At 39.9% G+C, this 14,877-nt stretch overlaps 1 protein-coding gene across 2 annotated transcripts in view; it reads right to left on the reverse strand.

Moving 5' to 3' along the window:
• Positions 1-14,877, reverse strand: part of LOC111319737 (uncharacterized) — a 147,704-nt gene that overhangs the window by 124,956 nt on the left and 7,871 nt on the right. The window contains exons 4-9 of one of the 2 annotated variants that reach the window (XM_088756096.1): positions 14,010-14,537; positions 13,377-13,493; positions 8,368-8,688; positions 4,018-5,519; positions 3,609-3,711; positions 1,878-2,737 (exon numbers count right to left, since the gene is read on the reverse strand). In XM_088756096.1, coding sequence (XP_088612222.1) covers positions 2,307-2,737; positions 3,609-3,711; positions 4,018-5,519; positions 8,368-8,688; positions 13,377-13,493; positions 14,010-14,537 — 3,002 coding nt within the window. In that variant the 3' untranslated portion in view covers positions 1,878-2,306. Of the gene's footprint in view, positions 1-1,877; positions 2,738-3,608; positions 3,712-4,017; positions 5,520-8,367; positions 8,689-13,376; positions 13,494-14,009; positions 14,538-14,877 lie in introns of those variants that run through there. The other variant, XM_088756095.1, reaches the window with a different exon arrangement.

The raw sequence follows: 14,877 nt of genomic DNA on the forward strand, positions 1-14,877 counted from the left end.
AACGCAATCAGAGTGCGCGCACCGCATAGCTGTGGATTATGCAATGGTTGTAAAACATGGAGTGGGTCTAAAAAAAAACAGATCGCTGCAAAGGCCTTGGATAGCAAACCGAAAACTTTGCTGTATACGTATTTTGTAGCCAGGTCTTTGTTTCGCAGGTAGTCCGTAGGATGCAGTCTGTGTTTCAACTCCTTATTAATTATGAGTTTATCTTCAGCCCGGGTTTAAAACTGGCCGGATTTCTGGGTACGTAGAATTTATTAATTGATAAAGGAGATTTTAGAAGTATACGAAAAGGATCTAAATAAATTAAGTTCAAAAAAAGGGCGGGTCCTTAAAGAGCCCTGAATTTCCTTACCTACGCAATGCCTAAAATCGATGATTGTAAAATCAATCCTTGCCAATCTTGTTACTCACATAAGTAAGTTAATTTCTTCATTTTCCCTTTTCTTTCTCTTTTTGTGTAGAAATACCAAGTGAGCACTTCTAAGAATAGAACAGTCCGACCGATTGATTAATATATTGATTGACTGGATTCCTGACAAAGGGACAGAGGAAAAAACGAACAGACTTTTCAGACTGGCGCTTTACTAACCGGATGGACTGACAAAACAAACCAACCAACGAAAACTTGGAAGGTGATCAAAGGATTGATTGTCTGTTTTCAACTGATTTATCTAATGTCAGAATGATGTCTTTTCGCCTGTTGTAGGCACAAGATACTTTCTAAAGCTCTGCGTTTCGAAGCTTGGCTGGGGAATATTCAACCCATTACCCTCGTTCTTCGGGATCTTCAGTTTTTCTAGAAGAGCCTCTCCCAAATCGACCTTTTTCACACCCTCTCCCACTCGATTCATTTCATCTTCTACCTCGTTAGTTCTTCTATGACCTCGAAGAGCTATTGACATGGTTTGGTGAGTGTGAATCAGCTCGTCCTGTATGACAATTAAATTTCAGTTATTGTACATTGACTGCCTCTCCAAGGTATTTAAGAGCACTAGAAGAGATAAAACGTCAAAAATTGAACTTCCTCTCGTTTGTTTTCGTAAAGAGGCGATACATTTGTTAGGTACTTTGCGATACTGCACGATTACTACGAATGGCCTTTTTTGAACAAAATGGGCACACCATTATCAATGTTTACTTTTTTCTTTTGGACTTAAAATATGCTCCTCTAACCTTTAACTAGAGGATGATCCACGTGGACTTAGCATTTTTCAGAGTAGCATCATTATGAAAAAAGTCTTTGATATTTCTTCAAACTGATACGAACGGTATGCTCGTTAAAACAGATCACTTGACATGCGTATATGATTGTATTTGGGAACCAGTCGTTATTTGTGGCCGGGGGTTTGCGGAAGAAAAAATTAATTTTTTGAGGGAGGGTCACATGGTTTTCAAAAGAACAGAGGTGGGGATCAGCCCTTATTGACAGGCAGAAATAGAAGTAAAATATTTGAGGCGGCAAGATCAAATGTTTTTAGCTTTGTTTCTCGTTCATACACGATCAAATCTTAAACAGTTATTCGCAGAGGGCGAAATTTAATAAATTATATTGTTGAATAATCACCGAGACGAAGTCGGGGGATTATTCAATTATATTTACTGAACCTGAGGCGAATTGTCCTAATATGATCTGAGAATTGCTTAGTTGCTTTCGAATGCCTATAATATGAAATGTAAAAAATTGATGATGGTTTCTTTGTTAAAAAGGGTGGTTTTCCATGCGCGGATCGCTACATCAAATTATTTGGGATAGACAAAGCAAAATAAAGCCTTTTTCATTTGGTCTATGGCGCTGCTAGGGTAATGACTTCATCTAGACTGGCAATTTTCCAAAGCTCTTTAGGTAAGATAGAGTGAAGGCGAACCTCAACGCCACTTGGTTGGAAACTTGTATTCCCACTTTACTAGATATATCGCGTTAAGTTAACATCTCAACCAGCATTAAGCTTGTAGTAACTTTTTTCTTCTCATGCAACTAAAAAGGTGTGTTGAAGTCAACGAATAAAATAAAAACACAGTCAACATACGTGCAACAGCCAAAAAGTAACTATTCTCTTACTATTTTTAATACGACGACACCAACGCCGAAACGCTCTATAAAAAATAGGGTTAAAATAAACTATAATAAATCGTACGTAATGTTGATAAAGGAGGTGATTTATACATTATACCAATGGATCAAGAAAATTTTCCTGAAACACTGATGAGAAACTAGTTGGCCTAAGTTTAACTGACACGCTTCAGTCTGTTCGCCAAGACCCAAGAGTTTTACCTCGAGTTTTGGTTGTAAGAATATGCAGTTAACGGGGATTTGATCTAAGTTTCTCCCTCACATCATTCCGTTTCTTCACAGTGTTCCTCGTGATTCTGTGTTCAGGACCCAGAATATCGTTTTGAATTACAAAGGCCTTATTGAGCTTTTTCAGGGCCTTCTCGAATTGTCCTTGAAGGACTAAAACATCGCTAAGCTGAACGCGCGATCGAGCTGTATCCTGATGATCTCCTAACAGCTTCTTTCGTAGCCCTAGAGCTTCTCTGAAGTACATTTCGGCCTGGTCGATGTAACCTTGCTCAGAGCTTCCAACTGCAAGGGTCTTGTACGAGTCAGCGATGTAGGACAAAATCGAAGCTGTCCAGGGGTGGTTACCAAGCTGCTCTTTGTAAACTGGCAAAGTGTTCTCTTTCCAAATGTCGATTGCTTTTTGATGATCACCACACAATCGATAGGAATCTAACAAGGTGTGAAGAGAGGATATGCGTTCTTAATATATTACATTATGTTTCCTTACTGCGTTTCAAAAAGAAACAACTAACTGGAATGGACTTGGGCGCGTCGAGGGTAGTCTCCCTCGCAGCCGTTTTTAGTCTCGTCACGCAACGAGGAGCGTTGCGTGACGAGACTAAAAACGGCTGCTAGGGAGACTACGTCGAGGGTGATTGTGTCAAATAATATCAAGCTTGTAAGCCGTAGACGTTTCGAGGAAAGCTCATAAATCACGAGCCGAGAGCGAGTGATTAATAAGCTTTCCGAGAGTTCTGCCAACATCCCAAGTGGCTTTATCACGTTATTGAGCCTGGTTATTCAGCTTTCTATTGCTGTTATAACATAACTGGTTACGTGCGGGCTCTATGACCTAATAAAGCATCCGCTTGAAAATTGAATTGACCGATCAAACGATGCGTACTACCTTCATTTATGTTGTAAATACTGATTGACTGTTGGACGTTTGTATGTGATATCATGTGCGTTAGACTTCCATCAAGATATTTTCGTTTTCGGAACGAAGACGATTGTCACAGAGAAAATAAGACGAACCAATTTAAATACGACTCGAAGTTTATGACAGCTTGTAAAAGTCAATGAAGCACGTCGTGGACAATAGACAAGACCATTCCTCTTTCTCCAAAAAAATAAGACTCGACGAGATTGCAATACACGAGCTTAGTAAATATTTTTTTCAGTTTTTATTCAATTGGAAATTTATTTGTCTTTTTCTCTCGGTTTATTTATATAGAAACCCCCCAACTCAGAATTTGACAGCGCGCTTTATCACCTCCATCCAGTCTCCTACAATGATACACGAACCCAAAAGGTTACTCACTTCCAAGGTCACAATATCCAGCAGCAACATACAAACGGTCACTTAAAGACTCTCTTATTGATATTCCTTCTTGTATGAGATTTCGTCCTTTTTCCTCATCTCCCTGCAGAACGAATAATTCTTTTCAATATCCGGATTCATTCTACCTTAGTGCAAGTGGAACCCCATAAGGATTGAAGCAGGCTCGCCCATTTCCGCCCGTTATTGATGAAGTTTCTTAGATTTTCTACATACTTGGATACACGAGGAAAGCTTATAAACTTTGTCTTAGCTTTAGATTCCCATGAGCCCAGAAAAAGAAAAATGTGGGAATGGGAATGGAAAAGATAAAAGAAAAAAAGATGAGAAGGAAAATCAAAACAAAAAAATAACCGCACGCCGTCCTCTTTTATGTTTACCATGTTCTCACCTGCAGTACAAAACATACTCCGAGCTTACTAGCGGTGTGCGCATGCGTTTGGGACTTTCGTTCTTCCTCCGGCAATGTGCTGCGCATGTCATATGCTTCCTGAAACTTTGCAAGGGTGGCTTGGTTTTCTTCTGGGCTGTCTTTGCTGTGAGACACGTCACAGAGACGACGGGATCCGAGTGAATTCAAGCTCTCTGCATGTTTCTTCTTATCGCCGGATGTTTTAGCAATCTCACAGCATTTCTGGTACAGCATTGTGCACTCTTTGGGGGGAGTTAAAACTTTTGCCACAAAATCCAGCACTTCTGTACTGTTAACGACGTCTAGAACAAAATTTTTGTCATCTGAATCGCTAGAGTCTTCGAGACAATTCTTCAGCGCTTCCATGATATTCGCTTTGTGCTGTCCAAACTTCTGAATGGCAACCAAAGCTGAATCTTTGCTGATAAACTCTCTACTCAAGTCTCTTAGCAGATCAAGGTAATGATGATTAAATTTATACTGAGTGGCGCGCCATGGTTCACCCATGCCTAGAGATTCTTTCTCTGTTCGGAAGTAGGCTTGGACCAAAGGATGCATTCTCATTTTTCCGTCGGCGTCCCTCTGAAGGAGAGCATACTTGACCATCCTGGTCTTCACTGTTTCACAGTGTAAAGGATCTTTAAAAAGAAACTGAATGTCGTGAGCTGAGAACTCCGACGGGAAAACAGAAAAAAGGACAAGATTCTGTATTACCTCATTGGAAAAATTCCTGAAAAACACTTCCAGCGTCTTATAAACATAGTTCGCACTAGTCTTGATAAGTTGTATGGGATTATTCCTAAGGTAGTGGATTAATCTCTCGGGACTAAAACCATTATTCAGCGAGTCAGAGCAAGTCACAAGAAGGAGTGGTATCCCACCACAAAGTTTAGCAAGTTCCTTGGAATGTTCCTCGCTACAGCCATCAACTAGAAACCGGAGCAGTTTAGCAGACGGGTCGGGATCCAAAGGTTTGAGTGGAAACCTACACACGTCTGCCGACACGAATCCAACATCTTCTCGAGTGGTAATTATAAACTGTACATTCGGGGCAGATTTCACCAGCCATTCAGCAAATTCGTCAAATTCCTCACCCTGTATATTCTCTGTATTGTCTAGTACTATGACAGTTGGGATATTTCGCTCCGATAGTTTACGCTTCGTAATAGACACAAAATCAGCGGTTGGCGACCAAGGACGACTACTTAATCGACCAAGAATCTCTCTGCAGACGTCTTCGAGTTTCTGATGATAACTCTCTACTCGAATATGTGTAACAAAATGGTAACACTCTTGCTTTAACACGCGACTTACGCAGACTCCCACTTCAGTCTTCCCCATTCCTGGGATAGATAGAAGAACAACCATACGGAAGGTCCGCAGTTTCTCTAGGATTTGTTCTACGTCCGCGTCTCTTCCAACAAAGTGTGCGGTTAAACACGGAAGGTTTCGAGGTTGACATCCCGGCGACGATGGTGTACCTAAAATACGAGGAAAAAAAAAAGGAAAACTTTGAATAGATACAAGGATGATAGCCGAGACACAAGAGGATAATAGCCGAGACACAAGAGATAGCTGAGTATAATTCGGCATAATTTGAAAAAAAACCAACTTAATTTTTGCCCTTTTTATAAAAGTAGCACTGTCAGCTTGATTAGCATATTTGACTTGCTTGATCTCAAGAATGATTATTTTCAAGTTCGGTCTATGGTTCATTCTCGTCTTGGGGAAGGTCACCGCATACAAGGCGTTCGTGGGCGCAACGGAAGCAAAGATTGCGTCGGTCCCAGCTTCCGCTGATAAAGCTGAATAACTTACGGGCATGCGCTAGGTTTTGGTACAGAAAACGGATTTTGAGTCGTTTGTATTTAGATTCAGGGACACCGCAACAGCTTGCGCCGATTACTGCGGGCCCAATAAACCCACCAATCCCACCCTAAGGGAGGACATTCATCACACAGCGATCTCGTGTGTGGGAAATTAACGTCTCCTACCCCAACCCTGCAGGAGACGGGACCTCCATTTATTCGTCCATATCCGAGAAGACTAGAAAATCTAACCATTTCTTGATGTTATAGAATGGTAGCAAATTCTTCTCAATTATTTTAAGACCCTGAGTGTTGATCCGGCCGGGACTCGAACCCTCGACCTCCCGCACATCAGTCCAGCGCACTATCCATTGAGCTTATGGAGGCGGTTATGCGGGCAACATTTATCTGAGCCTAATGTAAACACTAAACTGACTTCGTCTAGACAAATCCCGCTTTTCTCAAGAGATGGCGGAAGCTTCTGTCAGGATTGCAAGTGTTTACTCCAATACATGATGCCATTTTTCTCCCATTCAACAAGAGAGCCAATTTTTTTAGCTTTCTATCATGATTAAAGAGGTGTTAGCTGTTCACTATTGTCTGTTATATTGACAAACTGTAATCTATAGCCATCGGTAGAATTTCGAAGATGGCCGGCGTCGCCAGGAAATACTCAATGAGAAGGCGTTTAACGAGGTCAAGTTTGCGTGGTTTTAGAATCTTGCATTTATTTTCAACTTTACACATAGATACCGTAGACAAAAACCCAATCAAACATCATTCGGTGCGGCTGCAAACACGTTATGGATGTTACGAAAACTAAGACCCTCGCAAACTAAAACCTAAGACCTAAGACCCGTCTTCATAGTTATCGAGATTACGAAAACTAAGATTACGAAATCTGTCAAACTGCCTCCTGTCTGATCCTTTCCACCGAGTTTCAGGTCAAATTTAACAGTAACTTTGGGGGTATCAGTTTTCGTAATTTCGAAAACAGACTCCTCTTAGCGACATGTCAGCCCGCAAAGAAGACAAAATTCCATCTCCAGTGGAAAAACAATTTTATGACTTTAAGGATAAACAACCAAAATTATAGACTAATAAGGGTAAGGCATATTTTCAGTGTACAATTATAGTAGGTAGTCTGTGGCTTTCGTCCTCTTTATAATTAAAGCCACAATGCTGATATGGCTCCAAATTGTTCGAAGAAGCGGATCGTCTAGCACGCGTACGATAGTAGTTTTTAGTTGATTTACAGATTATAGTCTTTGAACGGGCGTAACTCGACTTTGTAGAAATTTTACAGATTGGTTTGATGGGCGTCTTCGTTTCGTAATGACGAGGGGCCTTTGTTTTCGAAATTACGAAAACTAAGACCCCTAAATTTACCGTTAATTTGACCTTAAACTCGGTGGAAAGGATCGGACAGGAGATAATTTGACAGATTAGATCTATTCTTGATCAGCAGGGATTTGCTAAAGCAAAGGCATAGAAAAAACCAGGAAAGATTTATTACTCGACGTTTCGGGGTCATCGTGACTCCATTATCAAGAGACTAGTTTAAAAACATGCAAATAAGGAAAGGTACAAGAATAGCATAAATTAGACTGAACGGCTTAAATAAACACCTTGGCGCGGATGGAATCCGTTTGCACGTTCAGTGTTGGCTTACGCATGCGAATATACAACATTTCATTAACAAGGCAATCAAATTTGCCGTTACATTTCGTGATGACGTTGAATTGCTCGATCAAGCGTTCAGGCATTTCACTATTGTGCTGGAGGTGCTCCAGCACAATAGTGAAATGCCTGAACGCTTGATCGAGCAATTCAACGTCATCACGAAATGTAACGGCAAATTTGATTGCCTTGTTAATGAAATGTTGTATATTCGCATGCGTAAGCCAACACTGAACGTGCAAACGGATTCCATCCGCGCCAAGGTGTTTATTTAAGCCGTTCAGTCTAATTTATGCTATTCTTGTACCTTTCCTTATTTGCATGTTTTTAAACTAGTCTCTTGATAATGGAGTCACGATGACCCCGAAACGTCGAGTAATAAATCTTTCCTGGTTTTTTCTAGATCTATTCTAGTTACAATTTGACTTTATATTTGGACGGATTCGATTTTGGGGGGGTCTCAGTTTTCGTAATCTCGAAAACTAAGACGAGTCTTAGGTCTTAGATCTTAGTTTTCGAGGGTCTTAGTTTCGTGACACCAACAACATGTAATTAATTTGCATTGGTCTTGATTGAGCAAACTCCTCGACCGTGAAATATACTGCCTTTCGATGTGTTCAATTTTGGCGCATTTATCATTATAACTTAAAATTTTCTTTAAAGCGCCCACAGCTAGATGAACTTTGATCTAATTTAATCGAAGACTTGGCGGGAATGTATTGACTTCTGAACGCAAAGAGAAATCTAAGGTCTGTAAAATCGTATTATTCATAAAGGAAGAACACATCCAAAACCGATCTTATCAAATCCATCTACGTGCGAGTCAAGGCCACAATCTTACCTTGATTCTCAATCAATTCGGCTAGCCTAATGCAATCGACGTTTCTCAGAAGCCATACCAAATAGGACACGTCTTCTGGGCAGATTCTATCGTGTTGGCGCAAGAAGCTCAAAAACTCGCGTTGGCTCTTGATGGCTTGGAGCTCTCCTCGTGGCAAGTAATTATCGTTGTTTTGTCGGAGACAGAGAAATTTCATTTGCTCCAACTCTTCTTTTGTTATTTCGTCAGCAATTTGATTTAAGAAAGCGTTAAACTCCGGGTAGTTTCTGGCGGGTAGCGAAATATTCAGCGATCGAGTGGACTGCGTTTTTTCCTGAACTCCTAGGAACAGATGTAAGAAAGCAATTAAGATTAAGCCCTACTCCTAACAATACTTGAAGAAGAACCAAACGAGAAAAATAGCATCTAATGTTTACTTTTGAGACATCATTTGACCCTCTTTATACTGGTCATGGGATATACTGGAACTTTAAAGAACTATAACTGCACAGCTAAGATAGCTGAAGACACTATTAACGATATCATTTCGAGCTACATGAGTAAATAGTTCCTGATAGCTTAGTGAAAGTTGACTATAACCACACAACAAAACATCAAGTAATGTTTAAGACAAAGACTGCCTTCATTATTACATGCTTACTAATTGAATTATATTTTCACAGATACACAACTCTCATATGATTATTAATTTTTTAATAACCGAGAGTGAGGTCGTTACGGCTAACTCTCAAACTAGGGCCTTGCCGTATTGACCGAGCAATAGCGAGGTCAATGAGGCAAGGCCGTGGTTTGAGATTTTCTGGTAACGGTCGAACAGTCAACGTTATTTCAAAAGTTGTTATTATATGGCTTGCAAACAGAACAAACAAAAAAATTATTCAAGGGGAAGTCGTCAATTTGCATCCGGCGGTGCGCGCGTTTATCTATTCATTCATCGATAAATCGATAAATAAAACTACACTATTGGTGAACTACACCAATGTGTCACGTATTCTGTCATAAAACACATTTATTTTTGAAAAAAAAATTATTATCAGAGCCTCAAAGAGTATTCCAGTAGAGAATTTTTTCCAGTTTTCAAAGGCAAAACGTCAACTGGAGTGCATACAGGAAAGACAGAAAAGTGCTTCAAAATAGTTCAAACACATATGGCCCGTGGTGAAAGAAAATCTTTGGAACGCACTGTTGAGAACATTTCAATATTCGCCTTAGCCTTTGACAACATGTCTTTGTCTTCTGGAAGATTTTTTGGATGAACGGAACTTTTATTAAGACTGCATCCTCCGTCAAACTGATGTTATGCCTTCGAATGTCTCTGGAAACTAGCTGTCGAATAAACCCTGCTCGGCGAAAGGCGCCAATACTCTCGAACTGTCTTTTTGTTAGTTTTAAAACGCCCCCTGCTTTTACGACATTTTCCAGTAACAATCGATCGCTCTAGTTTCAATTAAACGCACTTAAATCTACCACGCATTGATTAGGAATGGCCGCTGGACTAGAGAATATCTTCCATCCCTACAGCAACGCCAAAGATGGAACAAGCTACACTTCAACTTAGCTGTTGATGACATCGTCCTGCTACTAGACGAAAATCAGCCACGTAGCGTATGGCCGCTTGGACGAGTGCTCGAAGTTTACCACAATCGGAAGGATGGGCTAGTGCGCTCTGCTAAAGTCAAGACCAGAACCTCCGAACTAGTGCGACCCATAGATAAGATTGTCCTATTGAAAACTGCGGAAATTGGGAGCAAGGATTAGAAGCTAAGAACATTATCCAAGTAAATATGATTAGTAGTGGTTAAATAATCATCAGAGTTGGCGTTTCAAACCTATTACAGTTATTTGGTAAAGGCACTATTGCCTTTAAGGGGCCGGAATGTTAGTTTTAAAACGCCTCCTGCTTCTACGAAATTTTCCAGTAACAATCGATAGCTCTAGTTTCAATCAAACGTGCTTAAATGTACCACGCATTGATTAGGAATTTGCAGATTCATGCTTTCTTGAAGCTAAATTCGTGTTTTTAGGAAATGAAATAACACCTCAAAAATGTAGGGTTACACTTTTCAAGTAACGCCCCAGATACAATCACGTATGCGCGTGTTTTTAAATGCAACTCGTAATAACCGTACTAGTTAGTTACTCCGCAACCGTTACGATCGAAGGATTAATCAGCTACAGGCTACCGGCTACCATTTGACTACTATTAGCGATACTCTCTACTATCGTCTGTGCGAGTCGGCACCAGTGAGTTTCTTTTCTCTAAGTACTTTGACTGTCGTTATTGCCAAGTGACTAGTCTTTTAAGGTCGAGGTGTTGTCACGCTACGAAACCTATATTCTCTATCAGTTTTTTCTGAATCCTTTTTTTTTGTGTGTGTGTTCTTAAGCACCGATTAATTGTTTGTAGCGTGACTATGTGGCCAATGCTATCTTAGCTGAAATGTATGCAATTGTATGTATGTATTTACGATATTTAGACAGGCCAGCTTCAAAAAAAAATCGCAAAAAAAGAGCTCGGCTAATTCTAATATCCAGCAATGTTGACCTCAGGCTTGGTCAGTGATGCATATGTATTATATGGCTTCGGATTGTGGGGGATATGGCGCACGTCCTGTTTGGGTAAGAGCGAGATCAGAGCAGGGCTTTTAGACGGCGGTAATTCCCACGGTCCAAATATGGATCATGCAGATTGGAAAGAGCACTGCGGCGGTTATTTTCGCTTTTTAGAAATTCGAACGCAAGATAACGATAGCAGATTAGCAGTCGGAAAGGGTAGACTAAATCTAATACAGATTTAAAATTTTTGAAGAAGAACGAATGTTCAGTTTTAAATTGCCTATAGACCACTTTCATAAATGGCTGCCGGATTAATATTCTTTTGTTTAAATTTAAATTAGCCTTCTGGCCTCGCTTGAGATAATGTGTTCTTTTGAATTTTGTACTGGAGAACGAGACCAGAAGGGCTAATTTAAATTTAAACAAAAGAATATTTATCCGGCAGCCATTTATGAAAGTGGTCTATGAGATTGTGCTGGAAGGGACGAGATAAACAAACAAGAATTAATTCAAGCTCACATCTAACATAAAAATGCGTTATTGAGCAAGTGTGGGGTCAAGATTGCTGGATATTGGCCGCGTTCTTTTCTTTTTTCGTGTTCATGGACCGAGACGAAGTCGAGGTTCAAAATAAAGCGGAAAAAGAACGAGGCTAATATCCAGCAATCTTGACCGAACAAGCTTGGTCAATAAAGAATTTTTTGTCTAGCAGAAGGAGATCCCCTTGATATCACCTGTTTATTTTGAGAGCTAGCAAAGGAAGCCATTAATAAATTCAAAAGGGTCCTTTATTTATTTTTCGTTTTGCCGCTTTTGCAACTTTGTCGCCTACATTGTTAAAAAATTATGAAGGTTGCAAGTCCGTTCCACGCACACAGATTTTTTCTTGCGCGGGATCAAAGCGAGCAATCTCGAGCGGGTAAAATGGGGTAAGGTGGGCCCATTTTGCCCGCTACGAGATAAAGTAATTTTACCATGAGTTTTAATTGATAAATGAAAACGTAAATGCGTGCATCTCGGATGTAGATTGACGACTTTCGCGCGAAATTTTTTTTTAGTTTTTCAATTTGTGCGCCCACATGCGGCGCAAGCGTACTACGTGTGATTTCTGGGTCTGAAGGTCATTAACGAGAATACTTAACAGATAAAGGTTTAGTTTTGAGCGTACGAGTGTGCTGTTAAAGAATGGAAAATTATAAATAGAAAAAATAGAAATCAAAAGGATGATAAAAGCGAGGAATATAAAGTGTTAAGTCTCCTTAGTGTTGTAGCACAATACGCAGTACGAAGACAGTCACCAAAGAACGTTAAAATGACCGTGAGCGAAAAGGCGACCATAGAATTAAGGTTAGGAGACTTAACACGTTATATTGCATGCTTTTATTATCCTTTTTTTATTGTTTATATAATTTTTCCTATTCTAACGCACGCGCTTGCGCTTAAAAATTCAATCTTAATATGTTAAGTATTCTTGCAGATTTATAATTATAAACAGCACAGCATACACTAATGAGATATGAATACACCAGTGAGGTTGCGAAGCACTAAGGAAGCGTATCACTTCGGGTGATTCTAGCTCATCGAGTGCTTAGCCAGCCTCCCAAGTGCATCCAAAACTCAATAGTGTTAGCTTTTGTTTTTACCACTTGTTTTATAACATGAAAAAGACAATTTCGTGCGAAACATTTTCCTTACCTGAAAACATTTGCTTACGTCAGCAGCGTCCACCCATGGGCACTGAACTGACCAATCCGAGCGCGCGCTTCACGTGACTTATGTTTATAATGACCTTTAGACCCCCAAATCACACACGATACATTTGGGCCGCCTACGGTGGGCCATCTAATTAAAGACTTAATACACTGGACCATTCGGCTGCTAAGGGAAAATCTCAAACCTCCACCTAGCTACATTGACCGTGCGAAGGCCTCAGTTTGAGATTTTCTTGTAACGACGTTACTCTTCCTTATCAGTTAAATAATAAACTACAATTTCTATCGGTTAATCGGCTGATAAACCAATTGGTAATAGGACTGAGTGGTCGTGACAAACAAATTGGACTCCCGCTATGCGGTCGTCCAATTTTGTTATCACTCGTTTGATTAAAGACAGATTTGGACTCAACTCAGTGCTATTACCATTAATTATTGACCCATAGCCCCATTTTCATTTCACAAAAACTACAACCAGTTGCAAGACTACTGTAAGATCTCACACAATCGGCAAGTTTTGCAAAGATTACTATTTGATGAAGTTCATCTCCCTCTTGACTAGGGTCTTCAGTTCAGGCATTTTTCTTAGCATCTTAACAGTAGAGCAAAACACTGAGAAGGACATAATGACAAGCTCATGAAAATGGATATTTTTAGTTACATACAGCACAATTTTGGCAAAGACGAATGAACTGAGTAATGTTATGGGAATCAAGTGTGGATTGATGCTCTCCTTGTTACCTTGCTTCATAAAAGATTCCCGCTCTTCTCTCTCGAAGCCAGTTGAAGACACCTGACCTATCGGATCCGGTATGCTGAAGCTATCCTTGAATGAACGACCTCCTGGCAAGGCTGAATCTGAAGAAAAAGAAAAATACATACACCATTTGGAATCTTCAAACATACTATGTGCATGCGAGCCTCCTTGCTTTTCATCTAGCTAGCTCATGTGCAAGGAATACGAGGTAATGTATATCAGGGATCATGGTAGATGAAGATTCCACTTGACTTCCGTCATAATAATTCTAAACATTTTAAAAGCTGGAGAGTTTCTGACGCTCTCGCAATAATCACAAATTACGCAGCGTGGTAGCGCGCATAATCACCGAACGAGACATACCAACTGACTTTTAGTGCCAGCTTAACCATAAAGAATGATGTTTCCAACAATCTACTGGTGCATCAGTATTTGGTGTTGTATTTCAACGACTTAACTTATTCAAATGACAAACAAGTTTCATTTCTGACGAAAAGAGTAACCAGCTTGGAAGCTTAATCTTTATTGATATTTCTCTGATGGAGGAAGATTCTATGAAATCTAAATGTAATTGATTAGCTATGACTTGAATAATTGGATCAAATAATTTAACCCACCCATGCGTATATCTGACTTTCCGTCTTTCATCTCCTTTTCCCTTTCTTCCTCTCCCCTTCTCAGTTCTTCATTTTCTTCTTTTCTTTTTTCAACTATCTTAATCCTTTCTTCTTCTACCTTTCTCCATTCCTCACTTTCCTTTGCGCTTTCTTCCTTTTTCCTTTCATCCTCTTTCCTTTCTACCTCTTCCTTTCTCCACTCTTCATCTTCCCTTTCACTTTCTTCCTTTTTCCTTTCGTCATCTTTCCTTTCTTCCTCTTCCTTCCTCCATGCTCCGCCTTCCTTTTTGCTTTCTTCGATCTTCCTCCTGTCCCCTTTCCTTTCTCCCTTTTTCCTTTCTTCCTTTTTCCTTTCTTCTTCTCTATTTTTCCTACTCTTTTCCTCATTTTTTCCTCCTTTTTCTCCTTTTTTCCTTTCTGCTATCCTTTCCTTATCTTCCATGATCTTGCTTTCTTCACTATCTTGTTTCTTTACCTCCTCTTTCTTTTCCAACTGCTCTCTTTCTTCTTTTATCATATTTTTTTCACCTTTGATGCAAAGAGATAAAGTTAGAACATAGCTACATGACAATGCACTCTCTGATTGGCTAACATTTTATGAAAAAGAAATGAATGGTTCAGAGAGATGGTTTAGGCTGACGCCATATCGTCGATGAAAAGTTCCAATCGAGTTAGCCACGAGGTTTCAAAACGTTTAAGATTGTTTTTCCGTTTGATACCGGTTGAGAAAGGTCTTTAGGAGCTCACAATGAAAAATAATATTTTAGATAATACTAGTTTAGAAAAGCAATGAGCATGAAGCCCTTTGAAGCGACGAAATTAGTTTTGGAGTTGACCAGACGGTACTTCAACCGAGGCTTTGCGACAT

Source organism: Stylophora pistillata, chromosome 4 (genome assembly GCF_964205215.1).
Source record: "Stylophora pistillata chromosome 4, jaStyPist1.2, whole genome shotgun sequence".
Classification (NCBI taxonomy): domain Eukaryota; kingdom Metazoa; phylum Cnidaria; class Anthozoa; order Scleractinia; family Pocilloporidae; genus Stylophora; species Stylophora pistillata.